General features: G+C 44.1%; 1 protein-coding gene across 2 annotated transcripts; it reads right to left on the reverse strand.

The window, feature by feature from the left end:
* Nucleotides 1–127: 127 nt before the first annotated feature.
* On the reverse strand, nt 128–22584 carry PM20D2 (peptidase M20 domain containing 2). Of its 2 annotated transcripts, XM_002714576.5 has the most exons (7): nt 21992–22581; nt 19822–19970; nt 15262–15404; nt 12700–12854; nt 10656–10791; nt 7834–7941; nt 128–7621 (listed from the first exon to the last, which is right to left on the reverse strand). In XM_002714576.5, the coding sequence occupies exons 1-7, from the start codon at nt 22454–22456 to the stop codon at nt 7467–7469; spliced, it is 1311 nt and encodes a 436-aa protein (XP_002714622.4). In that variant the 5' UTR covers nt 22457–22581; the 3' UTR covers nt 128–7466. The 2 variants fall into 2 exon arrangements, with proteins under 2 accessions (XP_002714622.4, XP_069929889.1); XM_070073788.1 differs by lacking the exons at nt 128–7621; nt 7834–7941 and adding an exon at nt 7974–8026 and having other exon boundaries at nt 21992–22584.
* Nucleotides 22585–25628: the final 3044 nt, after the last annotated feature.

The following is a 25628-nucleotide window of genomic DNA, read 5'->3' on the forward strand; positions in this document are numbered from 1 at the left end:
CATATACAATACTGATGAATTTCTAGAACATACAGTATATCATAGTGTTGAGCACATTATGTTCTACCTACTTATATATGTTTTTCATTATATCTCCATATATGTGTCATAAGAAAAATAAGACAAGTGTTGTTAGATAACCTTTATTAGAATTTGAGTTTTTTCATACACTGTAAAATGTATCTATTAAAATATAGTCTGATGCTGGTAGAGACTGCTTACCAATATTAACTTCACAGACATCAAAATGTAGCATCCTCAAGTATATAACTGGACTACACAGTGCTGCTGAAGTTATAGGAAAAAAAAAAAGGCTGTGTATCGTACCTTACAGTCTTATAGCATTAAGATCATTTATCTTACAACAAAAATTCACTTTGAGAGTTTGGAGGCCAGTACTATGTAGGATATTTTCCAAAAGACTAAAGAAGCACTTCAGGTAAAAAGTTGGAAATGTATAAAACACAAGCTGATTGTCAGAAAGGTTTTTTCAAAAAGAACATATTATAAAATTAGATAATCATTCTTTAAGACTTTTACATCATTTTTTTTATCCACACAGATTGCAGTGATTCAGGTATTTTTAAATATTTTAGAAAAACTTCCAAGACAGTAGCTTTCAGATGTTCCCTCAATCCTAGTGTTGCACAAATAAAATAATTATCCGAGAACTTGACCACCACCAACAGGCTTTTGGGAGCATGGACCATGTCTTACTCTTCTTTTTACAACCACTGCTTACCAAAAGGGACCCCTCAACAAATGTTCATTTGAACTCAAATGCTGGAACTGTAACAGCTAAAATGTCCACATAACTATCAACAACAAATAAGAGTCCTTTGGGGGATTGTGAGTAATCAAAATACACAAGGTTATACAAGTATTCATAAACACATATGTTTCAGTTTACACTGGATACCCTCGCTCTTACAAGCAATATGAAGAGACTTAAAAGGGAAACATTTCCTAAGTGATTCACATAATATAGGGAATTTGTTAAAACTAAAGGGCAGTCCAAAACTCTGAAAAGGCAAGTTATACACCAGGCAAACTCAATCCTGCGTGGTATGTAACAATTTAGGAATTGATTGTACAGCTTGAGTATCTCTAATCAGAACACCTGAAATGCTTAAAACTCTGAAACTCTTTGAGTGCCAGCAGGATACCCCAAGTAGAAAATCCACACCTGACCTCATGTGGCCTGGTACCGTCAAAACGCACGTGTAGTGGGGCAAGCATTCGGCACAGTGGTTAAGACGCTGCTTGGATGCCTACATTCCAGATGGAAGTGCCAAGTCTGAGTGGCTCCTCTGCCTCTGACCCAGCCTCCTGGAAACGCACGCCCTGGGAGGCAGCAGGTCACGGCTCCAGCGCTTGAGTCCCTGTCCTACGTGGGTGACCCTGAGCTCTGGCTCTTGGCCTCAGCCTGGTCTAACCTGGCTATGGCAGGCATTTAGGGAATAAATCAGCAAATGGATCTCTCTCAGAAAAAATGAAAACAAACATGCAAAACAAAGTGAAACAAAACAAATCAATATACATACTAAAAATTTTGTATACAACTATCTTTAGGTTATATAACATTCATTATATAACATAAATGAATTTCATGTTTATAAACATTTGGGTTACACCCCCAATGTATCTCATTATGCATATGCAAATATTCTAAAGTCAAAAACTGAAAGACATCTGGTCCCAAGCATTTTGGATAAGAAATACTCAACCCAGGGCCAATGGGGTAGCTTAGGGGTTACGCCACCACTTGCGACGCCGATATCCCATTTCAGAGTGCTGGTTCCAATTCCAGCGCCTGGGAAAACAGCAGAAGATGGTGCAAGTGCTTGGGCCCCTACTACCATATGAGAGACCTGGATGGAGTTCCTGGTTCCTGGTTTCAGCCTGGCCCAGCCCTGGCCATGGCAGCCATTTGGGGAGTGAACAAGCATAATAGAAGATCAATTTCTTTCTTTCTTTCTCTCTCTCTTTCTCTGTCACTTGCCTTTCAAATAATTTTAAAAAATTTTTTTAGAGATTTATTTTTCATTTGAAAGGCAGAGTTATAGACAAAGAGGGAGAAGGAGAAGGAGAGAGATCTTTCATCTGCTGGTTCATTCCCCAAATGGCTGCAACAGCTAGGTCTAGGCTAGGCTGAAGCCAGGAACTCCATCCAGGTCCTCTCCATGTGTGACAGGGGCCCAACTACTTGCACCACTTACTGTTGCTTTCTCAGGCATATCAGCCAAGAGCTGGATTGGAAGTGGGGCAGCTGGGACTTGAACTGCTATTAATATGGGATGCTGGAGTCACAGGGGCAGCTCAACCAGCTGTGCCCCAATGCTGGCCCCATAAGTCTGTCTTTAAAAAATGAAAAAAAAAAAAAAAAAAAAAAGAAAAAGAAAAAGAAATATTCAACTTGAAACAAAAAATACTTAACCCATGCCACATAATTGATTGCTTTATAGAGGTCCCATATACAGGTCTGCTTCCTTTTTATTTTTTATTTATTTATTTTTATTTGAAAGGCAGAGTTACGAAGAGGCAGAGGCAGAGAGAGTCTTCCATCCACTGGTTCACTCCATAGATGGCTGCAACAGTCGGAGCTGCATCAATCTGAAGCAGCTGGGGGCCAGGAGCTTCTTCCGGGTCTCCCATGTGGGTGCAGGGGCCCAAGCTGGGACTCAAACTGGCACCCACATGGGACACCAGTATGGCAGATGGCGGCTTTACCTGCTACATCACAGCACGGGCCTCTCTGCTTCCCTTTTTAAAAAAAATTGACAGGCAGACACAGAGAGAGACCGAAACAGCTCCCATCTGTGGTTTTACTCCCAAAAACCCCACAGTGGCCAGGGCTGGGACAGACTGGACTGAAGCGAGCAGCTCAGAGCCGGGAACTTAATCTAGGTCTTCATGTGTTGCCTCCCAGCGTCTGCAGCAGCAGGAAGCTGAAGCCAGGAGGGGCACTTGGTATCAAACTCAGACACTGCTTTGTTAGACACAGGCGTCACCCATCAAGCTAAATGCTTGCCTCCTACTTTCAAAATCAGGTCACTCAAGAGAAAAATAATGTTCCATTTGGTATTATGTTTCAATCATTCATTTAGATTATACCTCTTAAAGTCTATTGATGTCTGAGGAAAAGGCTTTTGGTACAAGGTGTGGTCAAGGCATTTAATAAAATGCTTTCCAGAAGAACAGGGCCACCTCAGGTAACCCCGCCAGAACCTCTAGTTTAGGTCAGAAACTGTAACTAGGATTCAAGAGCTGTATCATTGTAAACTTTGCACTAAGTCAGCCTAGCCCGCTTCTGTTCTCCAAGTTGTAGAGACGGCTACAACCACACAATTAAACTCATCCAAGCACCACCATCTGTTCCCAGAGCTATTTCAAACTTGGAGGATTCCAAACAAGGCAGCAGGAGGACATGCTCAAAAAGCACTAAATACTTACAAGTAAGCTACTATGCTAGATAGTGCAAGAGATGAAAAATACACACATACATATGTATTTTAAAAAGGCATTGGCTTTAAATATACCACCTGGTGGGGGGGTAATGTGAGGGTGCTTCACAAAGCTCCGGCAGAAATGGAAATTAAAAGATAATGTGCATTGTCCATGAACTTTTTGAAGATTCCTTGTGTAATCACCAAACTTGTTAAGTGACAATAAAATGTCCCCATTTGAACTAATTCTGGGAGAAAAATTTGTCTCCTTCAAAAACAATACACAAAGTTCTAAATTTCAAAAAACGCTGTTCATTTCTCAGTCTCCTAAAGATCAGCATTCATCATTCAAGAATCAGAGCTAAATGGAACCTGTCCCCACCTAAAAGTCATCCTGTTCTACGGGCGAGCGTTTCTCTTCCAGAATCTCCAGCACTGTATCCAAATCCTGAAGACCAACCAAGGAGGGGAACTCGCCCAGAGTGCACATGTTTATGACAACTCAGCAGTCACTTAGGAGAGTGAACAAAGGACTTCATTCCCAAAGGCAAAATTACCATTACAAAAGCAGCCCTCTCAAAGGTTGCTTCCTCTGAACTTCAGAATAAACTCCAGTGTTTATGGACTTATTCATCCTTTTTACAGTTCAATTAAAGCAAGAAAGAGCCTCTAAAAACCTCTACTATATTAAATAACAGTTTAAATAAGGTAAAATAGCAGAGTAAGTTCTCCTCCTGATAGATCTATCAAGAGAAGACTCAAGATCATCAGTTCTCAATCTTTGTCCTCGACATGATAAACCTGACCACATCCCAATGTGTAAAGCCATACTCGGACTAAATTTTTTAAAAATGGAAAGAGAAGTATCATAGAAGCCCAAGTGACCCGAATCCTAGTGGCAGGTGGGGACGGGTTTCTCACTCTGGGTTACAGCAGGGAGCAATCGTGCAGACTTTACCTCACTCCCAGCTGCAATTTCACATCTTGTTCCTCCATGCAAGAATGTTCAACAGAGGGCCAGTGAACCGGTAACAGAATATGTCAACCTTGAACTTTCTCTAGTTAGTCGTCAACAATAAATAATACACACACAGAACACAAACACTTTTTATGAGCGATGTTAACTTGTGACACTTCACAAAGCACAGGCTGTATCCGTGTGTTGGAACGTTCAGTTATCATTGTTCTAGAATTTTACCAAGGCTGCAGAAAATAAAACTGCACTCCTTAAGAGTCTGTATAAGGAATCTGTATTTGAGAAATTTATACAGTTGGCAGTTAGGAAACTCATTCCACTTAGTTAAATGAGAAGTTTCAGACCTAATTCTTAGCCCGAAGCTTTTCCTGATGCCTTTGCCCCCTTCTAAAGGAAACAGACACCCACCCTGACTAACGCAGAGTATAAATAATCGGACGAGAGTGACATGGAGTGCCAAGTGCCAGACACCGATATGAACTGTCAGAAACCCAGCTTGCAAAGAGCAAAGGCTAAAGGCACTCGGGTAGCCGTTTGCTTGGGTGAGGTCAGTGCTAAAAGGAACACATTTCTAAGCACCAGAAAGTCCAGGAAGGACAAAAAGGCTCAGGCGCCATCAGCTCAAAGTCAACCGGTCAGGGCACAGTGGCCTGAATCCCTTTCTCAGCGCTTTCCATTCAGAGGCCTGAAGTTTTATCCTAGGAAAACTGATGATAGGCTGCAAGTCAGAGAATCAGGTTTTGTTTTGTTACACAGAATAGGAGCTAGCAAAGTTTTTGATACAGAGCCAGCCAGTACACTATTTTAGGTTCTGCTAGTCATAGCACCCGATCGCTGTGCCTTCAAAACAACACTGCAGGTGGGTGTTGTGCCACACTAACCACATTCCACGTCTGAGTGCCTGGGATCAAGTCCGGCCTTAGCTTCCTGCTCATGTCCCTGGGAAGCAGCAGATCTGGCCCAAGTACTTGGGCCCCTGCCACCCCAATGGGAGACCCGAATGGAGTTCCCAGCTCCAGGCTTCAGCATGGCCCAGCCCTGCTGTTGTGGGCATTTGGGGAATGAACCTGTTTTAAAAATGTAAAAACGACTCATTCTCAGCAAGCTGGCTGTATTTTAAAAGGCAAGCTGCTCAGCAAAACATTTCAGAGGACTGAAGGGATAAAGGGATAAGTGATTGAATCTTATTCTCCAAACAGCCAGCTGGACACTCAGAGGGCCCGAAGGACTTGCTCCTGTTCCTCTCATACCCTCTCCATTCCTGGAAGTCCTACTCTCCCATTTCCGAATTCCCCCTAAAATAAAACTGTAATAGTCACAGCTCAAAACACAGAGCTTTACTATATTCACAGCTGAAAACATTGGTTTTACCAATACTTCTCACACTCTTACCATCTCGAAGAAATTCACATGAAATTAAGAATCAGGAAAAATGCATCATTTTAAATTAATACTGGGCTAGCAAGAGGCTTAAGGAGGCTCACATTCTGTCTTCCAAACTCAGCCAATCACAGCATGATCCAGCCAGGCTGGGTAGTCTGGCTTCCCAGCAGAAGACTCCAGAAAGCTGCAAGGCAGGGAAAACCAGTTGTGTGATGTTAAAGATTCAAAACAGCAGAGCTCAAAGCACAGCCAGTGCTTCTCTCTCTCTCTCACCCTCCCAGGACATCCTGGGTTACAATGCAAATAGCTCAGAGGGAGACGCCGATCCTGCCAGTCTATAATTTTTCCCATGACCTGACTAATTCAAGAATTCCTTGAACACATCTCAGAGCTCATGACAGTGGTCCTCCCTCATCCACAGGAGACACAGTCCAACACTGACCACTCGATGCCCGAAACTGTGAACCTTATGTATACTGCTCTTTTCTATACATAAGCACACCGACCTAATGCTTCTTCCATCTTGGATTTCAGTACTTATTATGCACAGTGGCTGTACTTCTGCAGTTTGAAGTCCGACAGCAAAATGAGCACCAGTTTCTCTTTCCTTCTGCATAATTTCACAGACAGAGTTGTTCTTACCAGGCATCTCGGCAACCTCAGTAGAGGATTCTTTCTCCCTTTCCTTGTTCAGCCGAAAACTTCTAGCTTTTCACTTAAAGGACGCACTCTATGGCTTTCCTTTGGCGTATCTGAACTGCCAGCATCACTCTTCCGCTTTCGGGCGTGATTAAGTAAGATAAGGGTGACTTGATTGCAAGTGCTGTGCTGCAGCCTGATAACCCAGACGGCCACCCTGTGGTTAACAGGCAGGTGGCGCAGGCAGCACGGAGATCACTGGTGGCCTGAGTGGGGTGGGGGAGGACTGTCAGATGTCACCATGCTACTCACATCAGCGCATAGCTTTTACAACTGAGGACTGTCGATTCCTGAGATTCTTTTCCATTTAACATTTTAGGACTGCAGTTGACTATAGCTGACTGAAGCCACGGGAAGTACAACTGCGCACATGGGGATGTCAGCCTCCATGTAAAGCAAAGAACGTTCTCAGTTCCCTTCAAATCGCCAGAACCAAAGCTGACTCTTTGTACTTGATTTCCTGGCTGTTTCCCACAAGCATTTCTGAATAAAAGTCACCTGCAGATGCTCTCTACACCAAAACAGAGGGTCAGGTTTTCCACATGAACTCTCCCTAAAGGTAGGAGTTGAATGTAAAACTATTTAGAAGAGAATACCAAGAACTCTTTCATGGGTGTCAATGCTGACTACAAGCCTTGAAAGCTCTTATACCTAGATAGCAGATAAGTGCCTAAAACATAACCACTGGTAAACTTTGCATCATCCAGCTTGTATAAGAAATGGCATTCCATACCAGCTCCTGAAATACCCACACAATCTCATCAAGTCGAGATTTACAAAACTTTTCATTTTGAATAAGGGAGTAACAATTTCTCCACATCCAATCCTCACTTATTAGAAAAGAGGCATTTAACTCCTTTAAGATTGAAAACCAAGCATGCCGTCTTTCATTAAAAAAAGATTATAAAGAAAAAAAAATCATCACTTCTTAATGATTCATAAATGGCTCCTAAGTCTTCCTCTCATTCTACTTTATTTAAAAACTGTTCTTCCTGAAGTTTCAATTTAAAGTCTTCTCGGATTCTTTCCAGCAACTCTGGTTTAAAAATAACGTCCAGTGCAGTCATGGCCAGTGCTTTGGCTGTGCGCAATGTGTAGAATTGAGCTTCTTGTGATCCTAAAAGGCAGAGAAAATAAAATATCTTCATATTAACTAAAATTTAAGTTATTTAGCTTCCCGAGGGAGCTCCCTCCATCTAAGTCGCCTCTCCAATGCCCCCACAGTACAGTATTCTAGGTAGTGAAGTGATCAGCTCAAGTAAACAGTGAGAAAGACAGCTACACTGGGGAGAGAGAGCACATGCCAGAACATCACGGCTGACCACTCACCTGCAGCTGCGGTATACTGCTCAGTATGGTTCAAGGCATCAGATCCAATGTAAAAATAGGGATGAATCCCAGGAACCACAAAAGTCACATTTCCAAAATCAGTAGATCCTTCCAAAACGCAAAATACTGACACTTAGTTAAATTTTTTTACAAGGTTATAACCAGAATTTTGCACTGGGTGTAGCTGTCCGCCCTGTTAGAAAAGACCTTGGCAGTGAACTTAAGAGTTACCCACGTGCTCATGCTTTCACCCCCCCCCCCCACTCCAGGTTGTTTACATCTCCATCAGTCACCACAACCGCACTCCCAGGGTCCTGGAGACCAGCCCCTCCCAACCCCACAGCCACTCCCACTGGACCCTGCCCTTCCTTGTCAACTGTTCTCCTGGATAGCACTTTTCAGCTCCGTTTTAGTTTTCCATTTTCATTGGGTTATTTGGTTAATGTCTACCCTGAGTGGATCTGACCACGTGCCTTCCCTCCTGTAGCTAAACTGCTGACAGAGGCTAGGGCCAAAGTTGAGGACCGTGAAGGCTGCCCAATACCAAGTTCATGGACTCCAAAGCAAAGCTGACCTCTCCATGCTGTTCAGAAAACAACTCCTCTCAGGGGCAATCCTCTTAAGTATCTTCCTTTAAAAACTATTTTCTGTTCCCTGTCTCCCTCAAGTGTGCATCCATTCTATTTTCCTTGAAAGATAACGTTCTTGAACCAGAGCAGTAGCCGGCGCCGCAGCTCACTAGGCTAATCCTCCGCCTTGCGGCGCCGGCACACCAGGTTCTAGTCCCAGTCGGGGCGCCGGATTCTGTCCCGGTTGCCCCTCTTCCAGGCCAGCTCTCTGCTGTGGCCAGGGAGTGCAGTGGAGGATGGCCCAAGTGCTTGGGCCCTGCACCCCATGGGAGACCAGGAGAAGCACCTGGCTCCTGGCTTTGGATTAGCGCAGTGTGCCGGCCGCAGCGTGCTAGCTGCGGCAGCCATTGGAGGGTGAACCAACGGCAAAGGAAGGCCTTTCTCTCTATCTCTCTCTCTCACTGTCCACTCTGCCTGTTAAAAAAAAAAAAAAAAAAAAAAAAAAAACAAGAAACAGAGCAGCCTTCCTCCACCATCTCCTGTCTCACCACTCAGTGCAGCAGGTAGAGAAGTGAGATCCAGCTGGGTCCCACCAGCCATCAACTGTTTTCTTCCCAATCACCCAAGAGTTTATCATTGGTGGTCCAACGGCCCCTGGACCACACTTATCTCACTCCCACTCGCACCTGCCATGATTTTCTCCTCCTGCCCTCCTATGTGTTCTCTCCTCCCTCAGCTTCCGGGCCTGCACCCTCCTGACTGCCAGGCTCTCTGCCTCTCTGTGTCCTCTGGATCCCTTAAATGCTACAGGCCCCCAGGACTTCCTCTTCAGGGTCTTTTCCCTCCCTGGACTCAGGCAACCACATGAATACCTATGTCGTCAATTACTTCCCACATAGCAGCAACTCTTAAATCTCCAACCTAGACCTTTATGGGGGCTTCAGATTCAACAGGCTGCTAAACAGCTCCACTAAGAAATCCTTTAAGCACCCCGAATTTAACACGCTAACAATTGATACCAACCTACTTGGCCCAACCTCTTTATTTTGAACTCATCTCAACAAACAATATCAAATCCTTTAGGAACAACTTCCTCAACATCCATTATTGTTTGAGGAGACATCTCTATCTTGCAAACTTATTAGTAACATCCTTTTAAAAGGAAAAAAATTCTGGCCGGTGCTGCGGCTCACTAGGCTAATCCTCCACCTTGCGGAGACGGCACACCGGGTTCTAGTCCCGGTCGCAGCACCAGATTCTGTCCTGGTTGCCCCTCTTCCAGGCCAGCTCTCTGCTGTGGCTAGGGAGTGCAGTGGAGGATGGCCCAAGTGCTTGGGCCCTGCACCCCATGGGAGACCAGGAGAAGCACCTGGCTCCTGCCTTCGGATCAGCGCGGTGCGCCGGCCGCAGCGCACCGGCGGCCGCAGCGCCCATTGGAGGGTGAACCAATGGTAAAGGAAGACCTTTCTCTCTGTCTCTATCACTGTCCACTCTGCCTGTCCAAAAAAAAAAAAAAAAAAAAAAAAAAAAAGGAAAAAAATCTAAAATGACATGATTTTTTAAATTCCAATATTTGTCTGTCAATCCCTGGAAACTGAAAGGACCCCGGATAAAGAAGTACTTAGTAACCTGCCTATTACGATAACTGAGGATGAATTTAAATTCTAGGTCCCACTTTAGTAGCTTTGGATTAAAATCGGAATTGAGAGAGGTCAGCTGGTATCTAGTGCACCAACTTAAACCATGGCTTATGGCACCCGCATCACCTGTGGGAGTACCTCGTTTGAGTCCTGGCCATCCCACTTCTGATCCACCTTCCTGCTAATGCACAACCTCGGGAGATAGCAGGTAAAGGCTCAAGTAGTTGGGCCCCTGCCAACCACATGGAGACCTGGATTGAATCCCACGCCCCTTGCTTCAGCCTGGCCCAGCCCTGGCTGTTGTGGGTATTTGGAGGAATATACCAACAGATGAAAGGTCTCTCTCTCTCTACCTTTCAAATAAAATAAAAGTAAATCAAAAAATTAAAACCAAGCAAATTTAGACCTTAGAGATATTTAGATTATAGACCAAAGAGTAGGTTGATATTCTACACTCACTGAAGAGTCCATCAGTTTCTTTCCCCTAACCATTATCGGAAAATATCATTAAAAACATCAGCAATACCTATCTCTCAAACAGTAAAACCATTTAACCAAAGACAGTTCTTCTCTTCCTCAAATGGCTCAATATGTAATAAAAGAACTGAATTACCTGAAGGGCCATTCAAAGTTGCATCTTCTGAAATGAAATCTATTCCCAGTTTTTTTCCATTTTCAATATAAGCTTTCCATAAGCTTTTATTGGGAAGAACATTGTAATAATCATGTGCTCCACCTTTAATTTCTACCTAGTTAAAAAAATCACAAAATAAATTTTGAAATAAAAACCTCAAAATTCACTATTTAATTTTCAAAGCAGTGATGGTTCTCTAAGAGGAGGAGAAAAGGGAAAGTACTTCTCCTTCTAGATGGAAACTCTCTCAAATCTCTTTACCTTGAAAAAAATGTATATTTTCTCTTTTATGTTATATATGTACCAGACACACAATGTCACCAAGCTCTACAGTAGCCAATAAGAGCTTGGAAATTTCTATTTTAATCAGCATCCCTAAGGAATTCTGTTGCAGGTGGGTTTGAAAAAAACAACACTCCGTAAGGTTGGAATTATGACGCACTGGGTTAAGCTGCTGCCTGCAATGCTGGCATCCCAAAGGAGTGCAGGTTCAAGTCCTGGCTGCTCCCTGCTAATAGGCCTGGGAAAGCAGTGGAAGATAGCCCAAGTACTTGGACCCCTGACACCCATGCGGGAGACGCACTAGATGGAGGTCCAGGCTCCTGATGTTGGACTCGCTCATCCTGGGCTGTTGTAGCCATCTGGAGGGTAAACCAGTGGATAGATCTCTGTCTCTCTTTCTCTGTCTTTCCCTCTCTCTAACTTGCCTTTCAAATAAATAAAATAAACATTAAACAAACAAACCACACTCTGAGGAACCCTGCTCTAGGATTCATTCTCCAAAAGGAAGTAGGCTTCACTAATATCCAACATAAAAACTGACCCTGAAAACACAGCCTGGTCTGAAAGGAATGATGATGGGGTGGGTGTCTGGTGCAGCAGTTAAGACACCACCAGGAATGCCACAGCCCATACTGGAGTGCCTGGGATTGAGTCTTGGCTCAGCTTCCTATTCCAGTTTCTTGCTGAAGGGCACCCTGGGAGGCAGCAGGTGACGGCTCAAGTACTTGGATCCCTGCCACCCATTTGGGAGACCCTGATTGAATCCCTGGCTCCTGGCTTCAGCCTTCCCTAGCCCCAGCCATTGCAGCCGTTTGGGGAGTGAACCAGCAGATGAAACACCTTTCTCTCTTTAACTCTGCATTTCAAATAAATAAGTAAATAATTGTTTTAAAAAAATGAAGAAACAAAGTGACTGACTTTATGGCTGAACTCAACAAGGCCTTGTGGCCAACTTCTGTGACTATTTTCACTTCCATTCCAACAAGCCCAAAGTATTTGTATCTCTACTACATGTTTACATGAATTATTCACCAAAAATAGGCTTTCTGGTTTTGTCATAAAATAGGAACCATCCAGGCAATTCTACAAGCACAGCTGACAATTAGGAAGGATGAAACCTGCAGAAGGGCAAGGACGCAAGTACAGCAGTGTCAGTCATCCCCATCACGAAGCAAGACGACTTGTAGTCTTTCCTATCACAGGCATTAAAGTAAAAGGTCGGGCTGGTGCTGTGGCGTAGCAGGTACAGCTGCTACCTGCAGTGCCAGCATCCCATATGGGCGCTGGTTCAAGTCCTGGCTGCTCCACTTCCTATCCAGCTCTCTGCTATGGCCTAAGAAAGCAGTAGAAGATGGCCTAAGTCCTCGGGCCCCTGTACCCATGTTGGAGACTGGGAAGAAGCTCCTGGCTCTTGGCTTTGGATTGGCACAGCTCCAGCCATTACAGCTATTTAGAGAGTGAACCAGCAGATGGAGGACCCCCCCCCCCCGCCTCTGCCTCTCTGTAACTGACTTTCCAATAAATAAATCTTTAAAAAAAAAAAAAAAAAAAAAAAAAACAGTAAAAGGTCTAAGAATTCAACACTTGCACGTTAACTATTCAGCCAACCCAATTTGCATGTTGAAGACAGCACCAAATGAAAAGGATGCACATTAGGTTTCCATCATACTCCATATATAACTGCCCCAGCCTGCCTCTATACCTCTGAGTCTAACTTAGAGTAACTCTTAAAGGTTCTTACTGTGCACCCTGTAGCCAAAGCTGCAGCTCTGAAGCAATCTTCTGCCTTTTTGGTCAAAACTTGAAGCTCTTTCATTGAGGGTGCACGGAAGTAATAGATTAATTCAGAGTAACAGGGAATGATATTGGGTTTTACACCACCATTTTTTATTATACCTACGAAAAGAATCAAATTACCGGAATTAACCTTGGTGACCACTTCCTTAAATTTAAACACACCCATATAGTTTTCCAGCCAATATGACACAGAGATCATTTTAAATTATTTGCTTTATCAATATGCCAAAGACTTTGATATATTATACAACAAAATTTTTATATGCAGGGTATTATTTTCTCACTAATTGGAAAAATATATATAAAGTAATTATTTATACAAATTTATCCTAAGAAAAATACATAATGTTAAGAAATTATATGAGATTATTAAAAAAACTGTTACAAATTATCTAACCACAAAAATAAACATAGTAACAACTTAAGCTTCCTGGAAAATATTTTTATTTCAGTAGGCTTTGTTTCAGTTGGACAATTTGATAAACTTCTGAAATAAAAAAGGGGGAAAACATGAGATTCTACTCATATGCACGGATTTCAAAAATGTTTTAGACCAAAATAAACTGATGTCATTTTCAATGAACTTTTTTGAAGTGCCCTCATATCATTACCCTTGTACTTCAAGAATTCCATGAATGTTTTAAAATGGCATTTAGCTAGGAAAACAGTTTTCATGCCAAAAACAAATCAATGCAGGGCAAGATCACAAAGTACTCTAAACAGTCAAGGCAAAGCAATTTATCTGTTACACAGAACAAAGACTTATTCACCCAAAGTAAGAACTAAAATAGATATGCAAAAGTAATTTCATATGACCTACTTTAAAAAAATATTTCTAGATATCCCCATTTGTTCCTTTTAAGAAAACTAATGCAGGAGATTGGTAAAAGTACAATTACAAACTGATTCCAGCCTATAGCAAGATCAGGTAAAGAACAGGTATCAAAGTATAACAATTTCCTAAATCATAAGAAAATAAATTAAAAACAAACTTCTGCCTTCAAGAGAGTATTTATGGGCCGGCGCCGTGGCTCACTAGGCTAATCCTCCGCCTAGCGGCGCCGGCACAGCGGGTTCTAGTCCCGGTCGGGGCACCGGATTCTGTCCCGGTTGCCCCTCTTCCAGGCCAGCCCTCTGCTGTGGCCAGGGAGTGCAGTGGAGGATGGCCCAGGTGCTTGGGCCCTGCACCCCATGGGAGACCAGGAAAAGCACCTGGCTCCTGCCATCGGATCAGCGCGGTGCGCCGGCCGCAGCGCGCCGGCCGCGGCAGCCATTGGAGGGTGAACCAACGGCAAAGGAAGACCTTTCTCTCTGTCTCTCTCTCTCACTGTCTACTCTGCCTGTCAAAAAAAAAAAAAAAAAAAAAAGAGAGTATTTATTATTGTATTTTTATAATAGTGATAGACATAATTTTAAAAGATGTTACTCAGGGTTGATACTGCCAGCCTGCAATGCTGGCATCCCTTATGGACACTGTTTTGAGACCCAGCTGCTGCACTTATGATCCAGCTCTCTGCTATGGCCTGGGAAAGCAGTAGGCCTTGTGCCACTGCACCCACGTGGGAGACCCGGAGGAAGTTCCTGGCTTCGGGCTTCAGATCAGCCCAGCTCAGGCCATTGTAGCCATTTGAGGAGTGAACCAGTGGATGCAAGACCTTTCTCTCTCTCTCTGCCTCAGCCTCTCTGTAACTCTGCCTTTCAAATAAAGAAATAAATCTTTTTTAAAAAATGTTACTCAAAATTTAATAGCACTTGAATAAATTAAACCAGTAATTATTACACTTGTTTATAAACTGAAGAAAAACATTACTTTATCATTACCTTTTAACAAATAATCAAGTCCTAATTTTCTTTTTTTTTTTTTTAAAGATGGATTTATTTATTTGAAAGTCAAAGTTACACAGAGAGAGAAGGAGAGGCAGAGAGAGAGAGAGAGAGAGGTCTTCCATCTGCTGGTTCACTCCCCAATTGGCCATAATGGCCGGAGCTGCACTGATCCAAAGCCAGGAGCCAGGAGCTTCTTCCGGCTCTCCCACGTGGGTGCAGGGACCCAAGGACTTAGGCCATCTTCTACTGGTTTCCCAGGCCATAGCAAAGAGCTGGATCGGAAGTGGAACAGCCAGGTCTTGAACTGGCACCCATATGGGATGCTGGCGCTTCAGGCCAGGGCATTAACCCGCTGCACCACAGCGCCAGCCCTAAGTTCTAATTTTCAAATCCCACAGAAAGAATGTTGACTTCCTACGTAAAACCTTTTATCTCTGTTACTGAGAGACAACCATTCCATTTATTTATCATAATTATAGTTGTCTTCCTACCCTTGTATGGACAAACAGCCTAAGATGCAGCTACATGAATGTCTGAAAACATGTTTAAAAAGTCCACAATATTCATATGAAGTAGATAACATTTTGTGAAATGCTTTTTAAAAATCAAACAGTAAGCAGTTATACTGCATCGAATATACCAAGCACCATCTGTTACACTGAGTATTTGGCATTCATACCGTGCGTTCTCCAGGCTGGTTTCATTTGCTGTCTTAGCACAGACAGGTTGTTGTAGGCGAGAACCGCTGCATCTAAGGCATTTACTCCTTCCCAGGGGTAAGCAGCAGCGTGGGACGCTTTTCCATAATATTTCACAGTCATGCTAGAGAATAAAGAGCATCTGAAGTTACTTCTCCCATTATCACTAAAGTAAGAAAACTCAGAGGTACCCAGTGGTTATTCAAAATGAGATCGCAATGCTGGAACTTTGACGTGTAAATGATTTACTTGTGTTATAGCGCACTCTTATGTAACACAGTGCCTGACACAAAGAAAGCATTCCGAAAAGAGAAAGAGAACTCTGCTTGCTCAGACTAAATCTGTACGCAACCCAATTCAAACTGATAGGCACTACTGCAGTGGGGCTAGAATCACAAAGCAAAGGGCTCTTGTCTCCTTTTATGTTGCACCGAGATACTTCTGTACCAAAGGTCTGCAAAAACACCTAATCCTGTCTGCAGAGGGGGAGGCCAGGGAAAGACAGAAAGGAAGTCATATTTGAAGTAGGCTAGGACAACCTCTGAAGGTGAGGTTATATTTACAACTCACTGGAAGATACCCTAGCATTAGGTCAGTTAATCAATAATTTATTAATCATAATTAATAAACAATTTATTGATGTTCCAAAATATATATTATATATTAATAACCAATAATTTACTAATGTCCAAAAAATATACATCACTAACTATATCTATTACATATATTAATGACCAAGAATTTATTAATGCCCCAAAATACATGTATCACTAATATTTTAAGATTTCATAAACTGCTTGTTACTCTATTTGTGATTGCTCTCATGCCAGTCTACATACCCAGATACAATTAAAAAATGGGTTTAGAAAAACAACTGCATATTAGTTACTTATAATGCTCAATGATTTACTTGCTTAGTTAAGACTTTTTAATCCTAATAGTACTTACATTCAGATTATTTTGAAAAGCACTCTGAACTCTTTTTATGTCTATATCTTTTTTTAAAAGATTTATTTATTTATTTATTTGAAAGGTAGAGTTACAGACAGTGAGAGGGAGAGACAGAGAGAAAGGTCTTCCTTCCGTTGGTTCACTCCCCAAATGGCCACTACGGCCAGAGCTATGCCGATCCAAAGCCAGGAGCCAGGTGCTTCCTCCTGGTCTCCCATGTGGGTGCAGGCACCCAAGCACTTGGGTCATCCTCCACTGCCCTCCCAGGCCACAGCAGAGAGCTGGACTGGAAGAGGAGCAACCAGGACTAGAACCCAACGCCCATATGGGATTCCGGCGCCAAAGGTGGAGCATTAGCCAAGTGAGCCATGGCGCCAGTCCCTTTATGTCTATCTCTTTTTATGCTGAGACAACCTACATGACATGTTTTTTCCTTAGAAACAATGCTTCGGCATGACCGTACTGTACACAGCAGGTTAAGCCACCACCTGCAGCTCCAGTGTCCCAGATCAAAGGGCTGGTTTGAGTCCTGGCTACTCTACTTCTAATCTAGCTCCCAGCTAATGCACCTAGGAAAGCAGTAGAAGCTGGCCCATGTACTTGGGCCCCTGACATCCATGGGGGGAGACTGTGATAGGTGTCTGGGCTTCTGGTTTTGGCCTCAGCTAGCCCAAGTCACTGTGGTTTTTTGGGAAATAAATCAGCAGATAGAGGATTCTCTCTCTCTCTCTCTGTAACTTTCCAATAAACAAATAAACCTTAAAAAAAATGTTTCCACTGCAAGTAAACCACAGTCAAAATAACTCCAGAGCTCAAGATAACATCAATCCCATGTCTTATAAATCCTGGACAAGCAGCAACCAGTTAGATACAAAGTAATTGCCAAATTTGTTAACATTTCTCCATTTCTAAACCATCCTTAAAGAAAATAGGGCACCGCCATTCTCATGCAAGTCCAGCAGAGCAACCATGCCACCTGGATTCATGTTCTCATCAAGAAAGAACTGGCAGAGGCCGGCGCCATGGCACAGTAGGTTAAACCTCCACCTGCAGTGCCGGCATCCCATATGGGCGCCTGGTTCTAGTCCTGGTTGCTCCTCTTCCAGTCCAGCTCTCTGCTGTGGCCCGGGAAGGCAGTGGAGGATGGCCCAAGTGCTTGGGCCCTGCACCCACATGGGAGACCAGGAAGAAGCTCCTGGCTCCTGGGTTTGGATCGGCGCAGCACCGGCTGTAGTGGCCATTTGGGGGTGAACCAACGGAAGGAAGACCTTTCTCTCTGTCTCTCTCTCACTGTCTAACTCTATCTGGCAAATAAATTGAAAAAAAAAAAACTTAAAAAAAAGAAAGAACTGATTTTTCTTGAAATCAGCAAGGATCTGCTTGGTTTGTTCTGTAGCCCATTATAAAAGCTTTCACTTTTTCTGGTCTCTGTTCTTCAACTCTGCCCTTAATTGATTTCAGACAATTTTTTTAAAGCATTGACTTTTTTTTTAAGATTTATTTATTTATTTGAAAGGCAGAGTTACAGAGAGGCAGAGGCAGAGAGAGAGAATGAGAAAGAGAGAGAGAGAGAAGGAGAGAGAGGTCTTCTATCCCCTGGTTCACTCTCCAGTTAGCCGCAACAGCCAGGGCTCCACCTATCTGAAGCCAGGAGCCAGGAGCTTCCTCCAGGTCTCCCACTTGGGTGCAGGGACCCAAGGACCTGGGCCATCTTCTACTGCTTTCCCAGGCCATAGCAGAGAGCTGGATCGGAAGTGGAAGAGCTGGGTCACAAACCTGTGCCCATATGGGATGCCCGCACTGCAGGCAGGGCTTTAACTCGCTGCACCACAGCGCCAGCCCCTTCATGTAATTTTGACGTACTTCTATGATTCTTTTGTGAGTTTCCTGCAAGTGGTTGTTCCTAACAGTATCAATGCCTGTGATCACTGTGCTGTCTACCTTAGCCCTCGAGGGCTTGGGCAGAGGCACTTCCGCCAACGAGCGCATCATCACTAATCCTCCCCTGTTCCTGGGTGTTGTAAATGTCAGAGAAAGCACTGTGGCTGATGAGCTCCTCATAGATAATCCTGATGGCCCCAGAGCAGGAGCTGAGAGCTCTGGATCGCTCTCAGGGAGGCAGGCTGGGCGGGAAAGCTGCCTGATCTTTTTAATGGGCTAGATTCAGGAGTCCTCTGAAAGCTCATGTCATTTCTCCACTGAACCTCACCCATAAGACTTTAGGATACCAGTCATTTCCTACCATATATAATTTGCTTCTTATCACCATCACCTTGAAACTAGAATTTATCAAAACTGTTGATAAATATTATTAAAAGGAAAAAGAAGCCCTTCACTTCTTCCAGGTTTACTTCTATTTATAACTGATGCACAACTGCAGGAAAAGAAATGGTGGGGTTCCAGTGCGAGATGCTTGAGGACAATCTAGATGCACCGCTGGGAGGGTATTTCCCTACACAGGGAGAACCCAGGGTTTTCCTGAAGCAGCTGAGCAGTGATTTCCTGTGACTACAACACTAACTGGACCACTAACACTATGGCTGAAATTTCTCCTGTGAAAAATTCAAGCCACTTAATGATGCATCAAAAAAGTGGGCTTCTCAACATAAAGATAAATAGGTTTCAGTACCAAACCAATCAATCTGAAAAGCACAGACTGACAAATTCCACTAAAATCCACAGCTACTGGAGCCAACTTTGTGGCTTAGCAGGTAAAGCCATCACCTGCAATGCTAACATCCCCATATAGTTGCTAGGTGCAGTCCTGGCTGCTCCACTTCCAATCCAGCTCCCTGCTAATCCACCTGAGAAAACAGCTGAAGATGGCCCAAGACCTTGTGCCCCTGCACCCACGTGGGAGACCTGGAAGAAGCTCCTGGTCCAGCCCTAGCTGTTGTGGCCATTTGGGGAGTGAACCAGCAGATGGAAGATTTTTCTCTCTCTCTCTAACTGTACCTTTCAAATAAATAAAAATAAACCTTTTTTATTTTTAAAAAATCCACAGCTACTCAGGTTTCTACATCCCCTTCTCCATACATAATTTATCCTCTTTGCAGAGAATCCAAATAAAAAGTATGTTTTCTTCCCAAGTATACACTCTCTTTTCAGTTGTAAAGACAACTTCTTGAATGGGACCGAGAATGGAAGGAGAAGGTGAAAGAAGAGGGGTGGGGGGGGGGGGTGTGTGTGGGTATGGTGGGAAGATTCACTATATTCCTAAAGTTGTACTTATGAAGTGCATGAAGTCTGTATTTCTTAAATAAAAGCTTTCTTTAGAGGGGGAAAAAAGACAACTCCTTATCAAACTAATCAAAGAAACTATTACTTTCAGAGTTCAAAATAGATCATAAGCATAAGCATTAACATGTTCTATTTGATATTCCTATGCTTTTTAGCACAATTTTAATACTCCAATTATAAACACCATTAAATTTTCAATTACCAGAGGCTTGCCAAATGTCATTCAATGTAAATTACAAAGTATCACATCATTATCTTTCAATTTATTTCAATTAATGTTTTAAGTGGGTAAATGTCAAATATTCTATGGCCTGTTTTCCACTAAGTTTACCTTCAACTTGATTACTTACTCGTGTTCAGCCACATCCGGTAGATAAGCAGCGTTCTCCTGGGATGGGTGGGCCATAAAAACAACATCAAGGTTTTTAAAGGCCCCTGCTTCAATTAAATCAATTTTGCCACCACCATCTTCTTCAGCAGGGGTTCCCAGGACAATGACCTGGAAGGAAATAGCTATGTCAGAGCAAAACGAGCAAAAAAAGTTCCTCGTAGGAAATATCAAACAGGTTCCCTCGCATATCCATATTCACAATCTACACGGAAGTCCTCAAACTACAGAGAGAGGTTTTCTTCCCTGATACTTATACAGTGGTCGTAAATACGATGCTAAATTCATCACAGAATCTACATAGTCGAGCCAACTTGGTATAAGGTACGGATTAGAGACCCTGCAGAAGCCTTCCCCAGTTTTATAGCGAGTTCATATAACCCACGGTAAATATGAAACAAGTTAAATACTACATACCTAGTTCCTCAACTTTTGTTAGAATTCATTTCTTAAAGCTTCTTCCTGGGCCTTTTAGAACATGCATAAGGACCCAGGAGGACTTCACCGGCAAGGAACTGTCCAGCTCCTTCTAGTGATCCTCACAACACCCCTGTGAGGTAGGTGAGCGCTCTGCCCAGCACTGCGGGAAGGCGGTTCTGAGGGACAGAGTGGACACGTCTTCAGGCAGAGCTGGCATCAGCAGAGGCCTTGACCTCCAGGCCTAAACTCTGATTCCTCACTGAGCTCCCTACTTACAAGTCTTTACTCATTAATCCTTTACGAAAACCATTAAACAAGTCTTAATACCATGGTTAGAAACGACCAACTAATACACAAACTTACTAATTCGATTCCACCAGTTCAACCAGGCAGATTTATTGGTCACCAAACACCTAATTAAACAAAAGAGAACTTTACAGAATAAACATTTTACTTTGATATTTAAGCTTAATTTCTGCAAACAGTTCTTAAAAGCAAGGTTAAAAAGGATTGATAAACAACTAATATATTTTCAAGGTCAAGTACAAGAAAGAACATGAAGATACAAGCTTGAAAAAGTCTTGGCTTACACAGGAATGGCTTAAATCCCATTTTCAGGTAAGGCAGATAACTTAACCTTGCTAAAACTGAGCACAACCATTTGAAATTAGAAATTTATGCATTTCCCAAAGTCTAGCTTCCTTTAGAAGCTGTGAAGCACCTCAACTCTTTTAAGCTGCTCGTTACTCTTAACATCAAAATTTGATGATTCTGTTGCTCGCTATTCAAAATCTTTCATAAACTTCGGGAAAGTTCATCTCTCTCCAGCGTGTCATGCAATGACAAAGGACACCCCCCTCCAGAGCAAAACAAAACAAAAACCTAATAAAATGCAAAAATAAGCCCAGAAGCAGAAAAGTGAAGGCAACTAAAGAGAAAAAGCCACAAAAGATGGAACTGTTAGGGTCAAAGGGAAAAGGTTACTGACATGGGGAGGGGAGAATGAACTATGGAATATTAAAACATTTGTCTTCCCTTTAACCTGAATGATGATTGAATCTTAGCTCACAGAATGAAGAAAATACCATCTGGAAAAACAGAGTAACACAAGATTAAACTTGCCTATGACAAGCGTAAAATGGCATTTCCCCCTTTACAGACGAGACAGAGATATTTCTTAACATTATGAACTAAAAATTCTGACTTAAGGACGAACTCCTCGACGTAGTTAAGGGCTTTGGCTTCGTCATTTGCATACTTGTAGTGGCTCCGCGGTCCTGACGACTGAAAAGTTCCTGTCTAAAGACTCTAAAGCAGCTCCTATGACCGCCATAAACCAGAGATCTTCCGGAGCTTATTAACGAATTAAAGTGAGACTGTAGATTTCCTACAAAAAATTATTTCCTCTAGCGATTGCATAATGTTGTCAGCAAATTGCGGTGGCCTCGGTTACCAAAAATAACCCGTAACGACAATCGGGCCCGGTTCTAAGCTCCTTCCTAAGGGACGGTTCATGGAGTTGTTTACGACTACAGAAGGGGTTACGAAAGTCTGCAAAATGTCTCCTGTCGGCAACTCGGGAACCCCTGCCTCTCCTTCGCGGGGTTTTGTTCTGACTTTGGGCAAAGGCGAGGGTTGCCGGCGATCGGGATGCACAGGGGAGCTGCGATCCCGGGTCGCTCCTGGAGTCGCGCGCCCCGGCCCCACCTCACCTTGACCGGCGGAGACGCTCCCGGGAGGCCCTCCAGGGCCCCCTTCACGCCCAGCGCGGCCGCCGCCCCGACCTCGGCGATGAGGTTGTGGCCGCAGGCGTGGCCGATGCCGGGCAGCGCGTCGTACTCGCAGAGGAAGCCCAGGTGCAGCGGGCGCGGCGCGGCGCTCTGCACGCGGCCGCCCGGCGACTCCCACTCGGCGCGGAAGGCCGTGGGCAGCTGGTAGTGCGGCTGCACCGCCCAGGAGGCGGCCGGCGGCTCGCGCTCGAAGAAGCGCGTCAGGACGCCGTGGGCATGGTGCTCCTCGTAGGCCAGCTCGGGCTCGCTCCAGATGGCGCGGCTCAGGGCCCACAGCCGCTCGGCCGCCTCTTCGATGCGCTCCGCGGCGCGCAGCTTCAGCAGCTCCAGCTCCGAGACTCCGACGCACGCGCCCCCCTCCACGGGCCGCTCCTCTCCGGGTCTCATCGTGCCCCGGCCAGCGACCTGCAGCCCACCGCTAGCTTGCTCGCTCGCTCGCAGCTGCTCACTGCACCCTCGCACGCGCGCAGCTGCCCAACGAGCCCCGGGCGCACTCCCGAAGGCCCTCCCCGAGCCCGGGCGCCGCCCCCAGCGCTCCCGGGAGCTGTGGTCCACTGGGCGGGGAAGGCGGGGCTCGGGGCTGGACTCCGGACTTCCATCTCCTTGGAGGTCCTGGCGTTTGGATCATCCTCTAGGATCCTTATTACTTGTTTTTGCTTCTTGCCCCCAGTAGCAGAATGAGAGTGGTTTTACTGCTTAAGAGCTATCGGAGACAGACGATGCGGAACAGTCGGCTGAAACGTGCTATTCTTTCTAGTAATATTAATAAACATATTGTACAAGGTTTTTAGTTTCCAAAAGAAGAGTATCAATATTGAAACTGTACAAACAACACTGATCTATGTACTTCACACACTTGAATTTTCGGGTCTGTCCTCACTTTCTTCTCCTTGGGGTTGTATTATCTAAAAGCTGCCAGCAATCTGCACAGTTTTCTCATTAGGATAAAAACTAAGTGTTCCACAGCACCCGCATTCTACAGTAAGTTCTCAATATGTACTAGTTATGATAGTTTATTTGAAGAAAGTAGAACTAGGAATTTAAAATGTGCTTAAAAACCAAAAAAAGAGTTAAAAAGTTTATGGTAATATTCATACTGTGTCGTTGATGTGGATGATGGTTTAACAGGAACAGCTTTGATAGAGAACATATGACTGGTTGCATTTACAATTTTAATTGATGCTGAGCTCAAGTAACATGATATGTGCAGCTGGTGTTCACATTAAAACAGGGTTTTAGATTACCCAAAGAGGAAATTCAAGATGTCTTGCTCTTGTTTTTCTCCAGGGTGAAGCCCCAAGTGTGAAATGCTGTTGTTGATGGTAGGCCTATTAATAACATCGGGGAAGTTCACATTCTGAGATTTTCCACATATTAAAAGCTTCTATCCTAAAAACTTGCCATGAGACTCCAAATCCCATTAAGTTGGCAGGTACCAATGCCATCTTACGAGTTATCGAAAGTGATCAGTTTAAGTTCATAACTTATCATAAAGATAGGAATAAGTGTCAAAGGGATCACATAAATAAGACCAAGAGTCTGCTAATAATAAATGATAGAATTAAAAAGGAGAGAATGGTCCAACACGGGAAGCAGGACACACGGCAGACTCATAGGATGACAAATGCTCTAAACAGCACTCTAGCCTCAGAATCAGCCCTTAAGCCGTTCAGATCTGGCTAAAAAGCACATGAGAAGGCCGGCGCCGTGGCTCACTAAGCTAATCCTCCACTTAGCGGTGCTGGCACACTGGGTTCTAGTCCCGGTCGGGGCACCAGATTCTGTCCCGGTTGCCCCCCTTCCAGGCCAGCTCTCTGCTATGGCCCGGGAGTGCAGTGGAGGATGGCCCAAGTGCTTGGGCCCTGCACTCCATGGGAGACCAGGAGAAGCACCTGGCTCCTGCCTTCGGATCAGCGCGGTGCGCCAGCCGCAGTGCGCCAGCTGTGGCAGCCATTGGAGGGTGAACCAACGGCAAAAGGAAGACCTTTTCTCTCTGTCTCTCTCTCTCACTGTCCACTCTGCCTGTCAAAAAAAAAAAAAAAAAAAAAAAAAAAAAAAAAAAAAGCACATGAGAGCATTTCAGGCATAGGCATGGAAATACAAGATACTGTGGCAACAAATGACCTATATAAAAGATCTCTGTGAGTGAGATCCTGGTGGAAAGAATGGGCCATCAAAGAAGGAAGTACCTTTCTCTGAAGAGAGGAGAGAACTTCCACTTTGATTATGGCCCTGTCTACATAATGTCAGAGTTTGTGGACTCAAGAGGCTTCCATAGCCTTGGCAGCTCATGACAAGAGCATTGGGTGATCACTGATGTCATAAATAAGAGTGTCAATTGTTAAATCAACAACAGGAGTCACTGTGCACTTGCTCCCCATGTAGGACCTCTGTCCTTAATGTGTTGTACTATGAGAATTAACGGTAAAACTAGTCTTCAAATAGTACTTTATACTTTGTATGTCTGTGTGGGTGCAAACTGTTGAAATCTGTTGATCTTCTGTATATAAAGATAATTAAAAATGAATCTTAATGAAGAATGGGAAGGGAGAGGGGGTGGGAGGGCGGGTATAGGGGGAAGAAGCGCTATAAAAAAAGTTGTACTTATGAAATTTATATTCATTAACTAAAAGCTTTCTATTTAAAAAAAAAAAAAAAAAGCTGGGGCTAGCGCCACGGCTCACTTGATTAATCCTCCGCCTATAGCACCAGCATCCCATATGGGTGTTGGGTTCTAGTCCCGGTTGCTCCTCTTCCAGTCCAGCTCTCGGCTGTGGCCCGGGAAGGCAGTGGAGGATGGCCCAAGTGCTTGGGCCCTGCACCCGCATGGGAGAGCAGGAGAAAACACCTGGCTCCTGGCTTAGGATCAGCATAGCTCCAGCCGTAGTGGCCATTTTAGGGGTGAACCAACAGGAGGAAGACCTTTCTCTCTGTCTCTCTCTCTCATTGATGTCATAAAAAAAAAACTCTGTCAAATAAAAAAAAAGCTTATATCGGATCTTCCTACTCTATCCAATCTCTTTCCTTAATTTGTCACAACTGGGGCTGATGCTGTGGCATAATGAGTAAACCTGCCACCTGTGATGCCAGCCTCCCATCTGGGCACCAGTTTGAGTCCGGCTGCTCTACTTCTAATCCAGCTCCTTGCTAATGTGACTGGGAAATCAGTGGAAGATGGCCCAAGTGCTTGGGCCCTTGCATCCACATGGGAGATCCAGAAGAACCTCCTGGCTCCTGGCTTCCTCCTGACCCAGCTCTGGCCATTGCAGTCATTTGGAGAGTGAACCAGCAGATGAAAAGCTCTCTCTCTCTCTCTCTGTAACTTTGCTTTTCAAATAGATAAATAAAAATTGTCACAACAAGGTTAAGGAAGACACAATAATTTACTTTTTTTTGGCGGGGGGGACAGGCAGCGTTAGAGAGAGACAGAGAGAAAGGTCTTCCTTCCGTTGGTTCACCCCCAAAATGGCCGCTATGGCCGGCGCACTGTGCCGATCCGAAGCCAGGAGCCAGGTGCTTCCTCCTGGTCTCTCATACGGTGCAGGGCCCAAGCACTTTG

This window comes from Oryctolagus cuniculus, chromosome 5 (genome assembly GCF_964237555.1).
Source record: "Oryctolagus cuniculus chromosome 5, mOryCun1.1, whole genome shotgun sequence".
Taxonomy (NCBI): domain Eukaryota; kingdom Metazoa; phylum Chordata; class Mammalia; order Lagomorpha; family Leporidae; genus Oryctolagus; species Oryctolagus cuniculus.

Coding starts and splice junctions, on each gene's coding strand:
- PM20D2 (XM_002714576.5), bottom strand. CDS start 22,456: ATGAGACCCGGAGAGGAGCGGCCCGTGGAGGGGGGCGCGTGCGTCGGA. Junction 19,971..21,991: donor GAGCGTCTCCGCCGGTCAAG/GTGAGGTGGGGC, acceptor ATTTCCTTCCAG/GTCATTGTCCTGGGAACCCC. Junction 12,855..15,261: donor ACCAGCCTGGAGAACGCACG/GTATGAATGCCA, acceptor TTCTTTTCGTAG/GTATAATAAAAAATGGTGGT.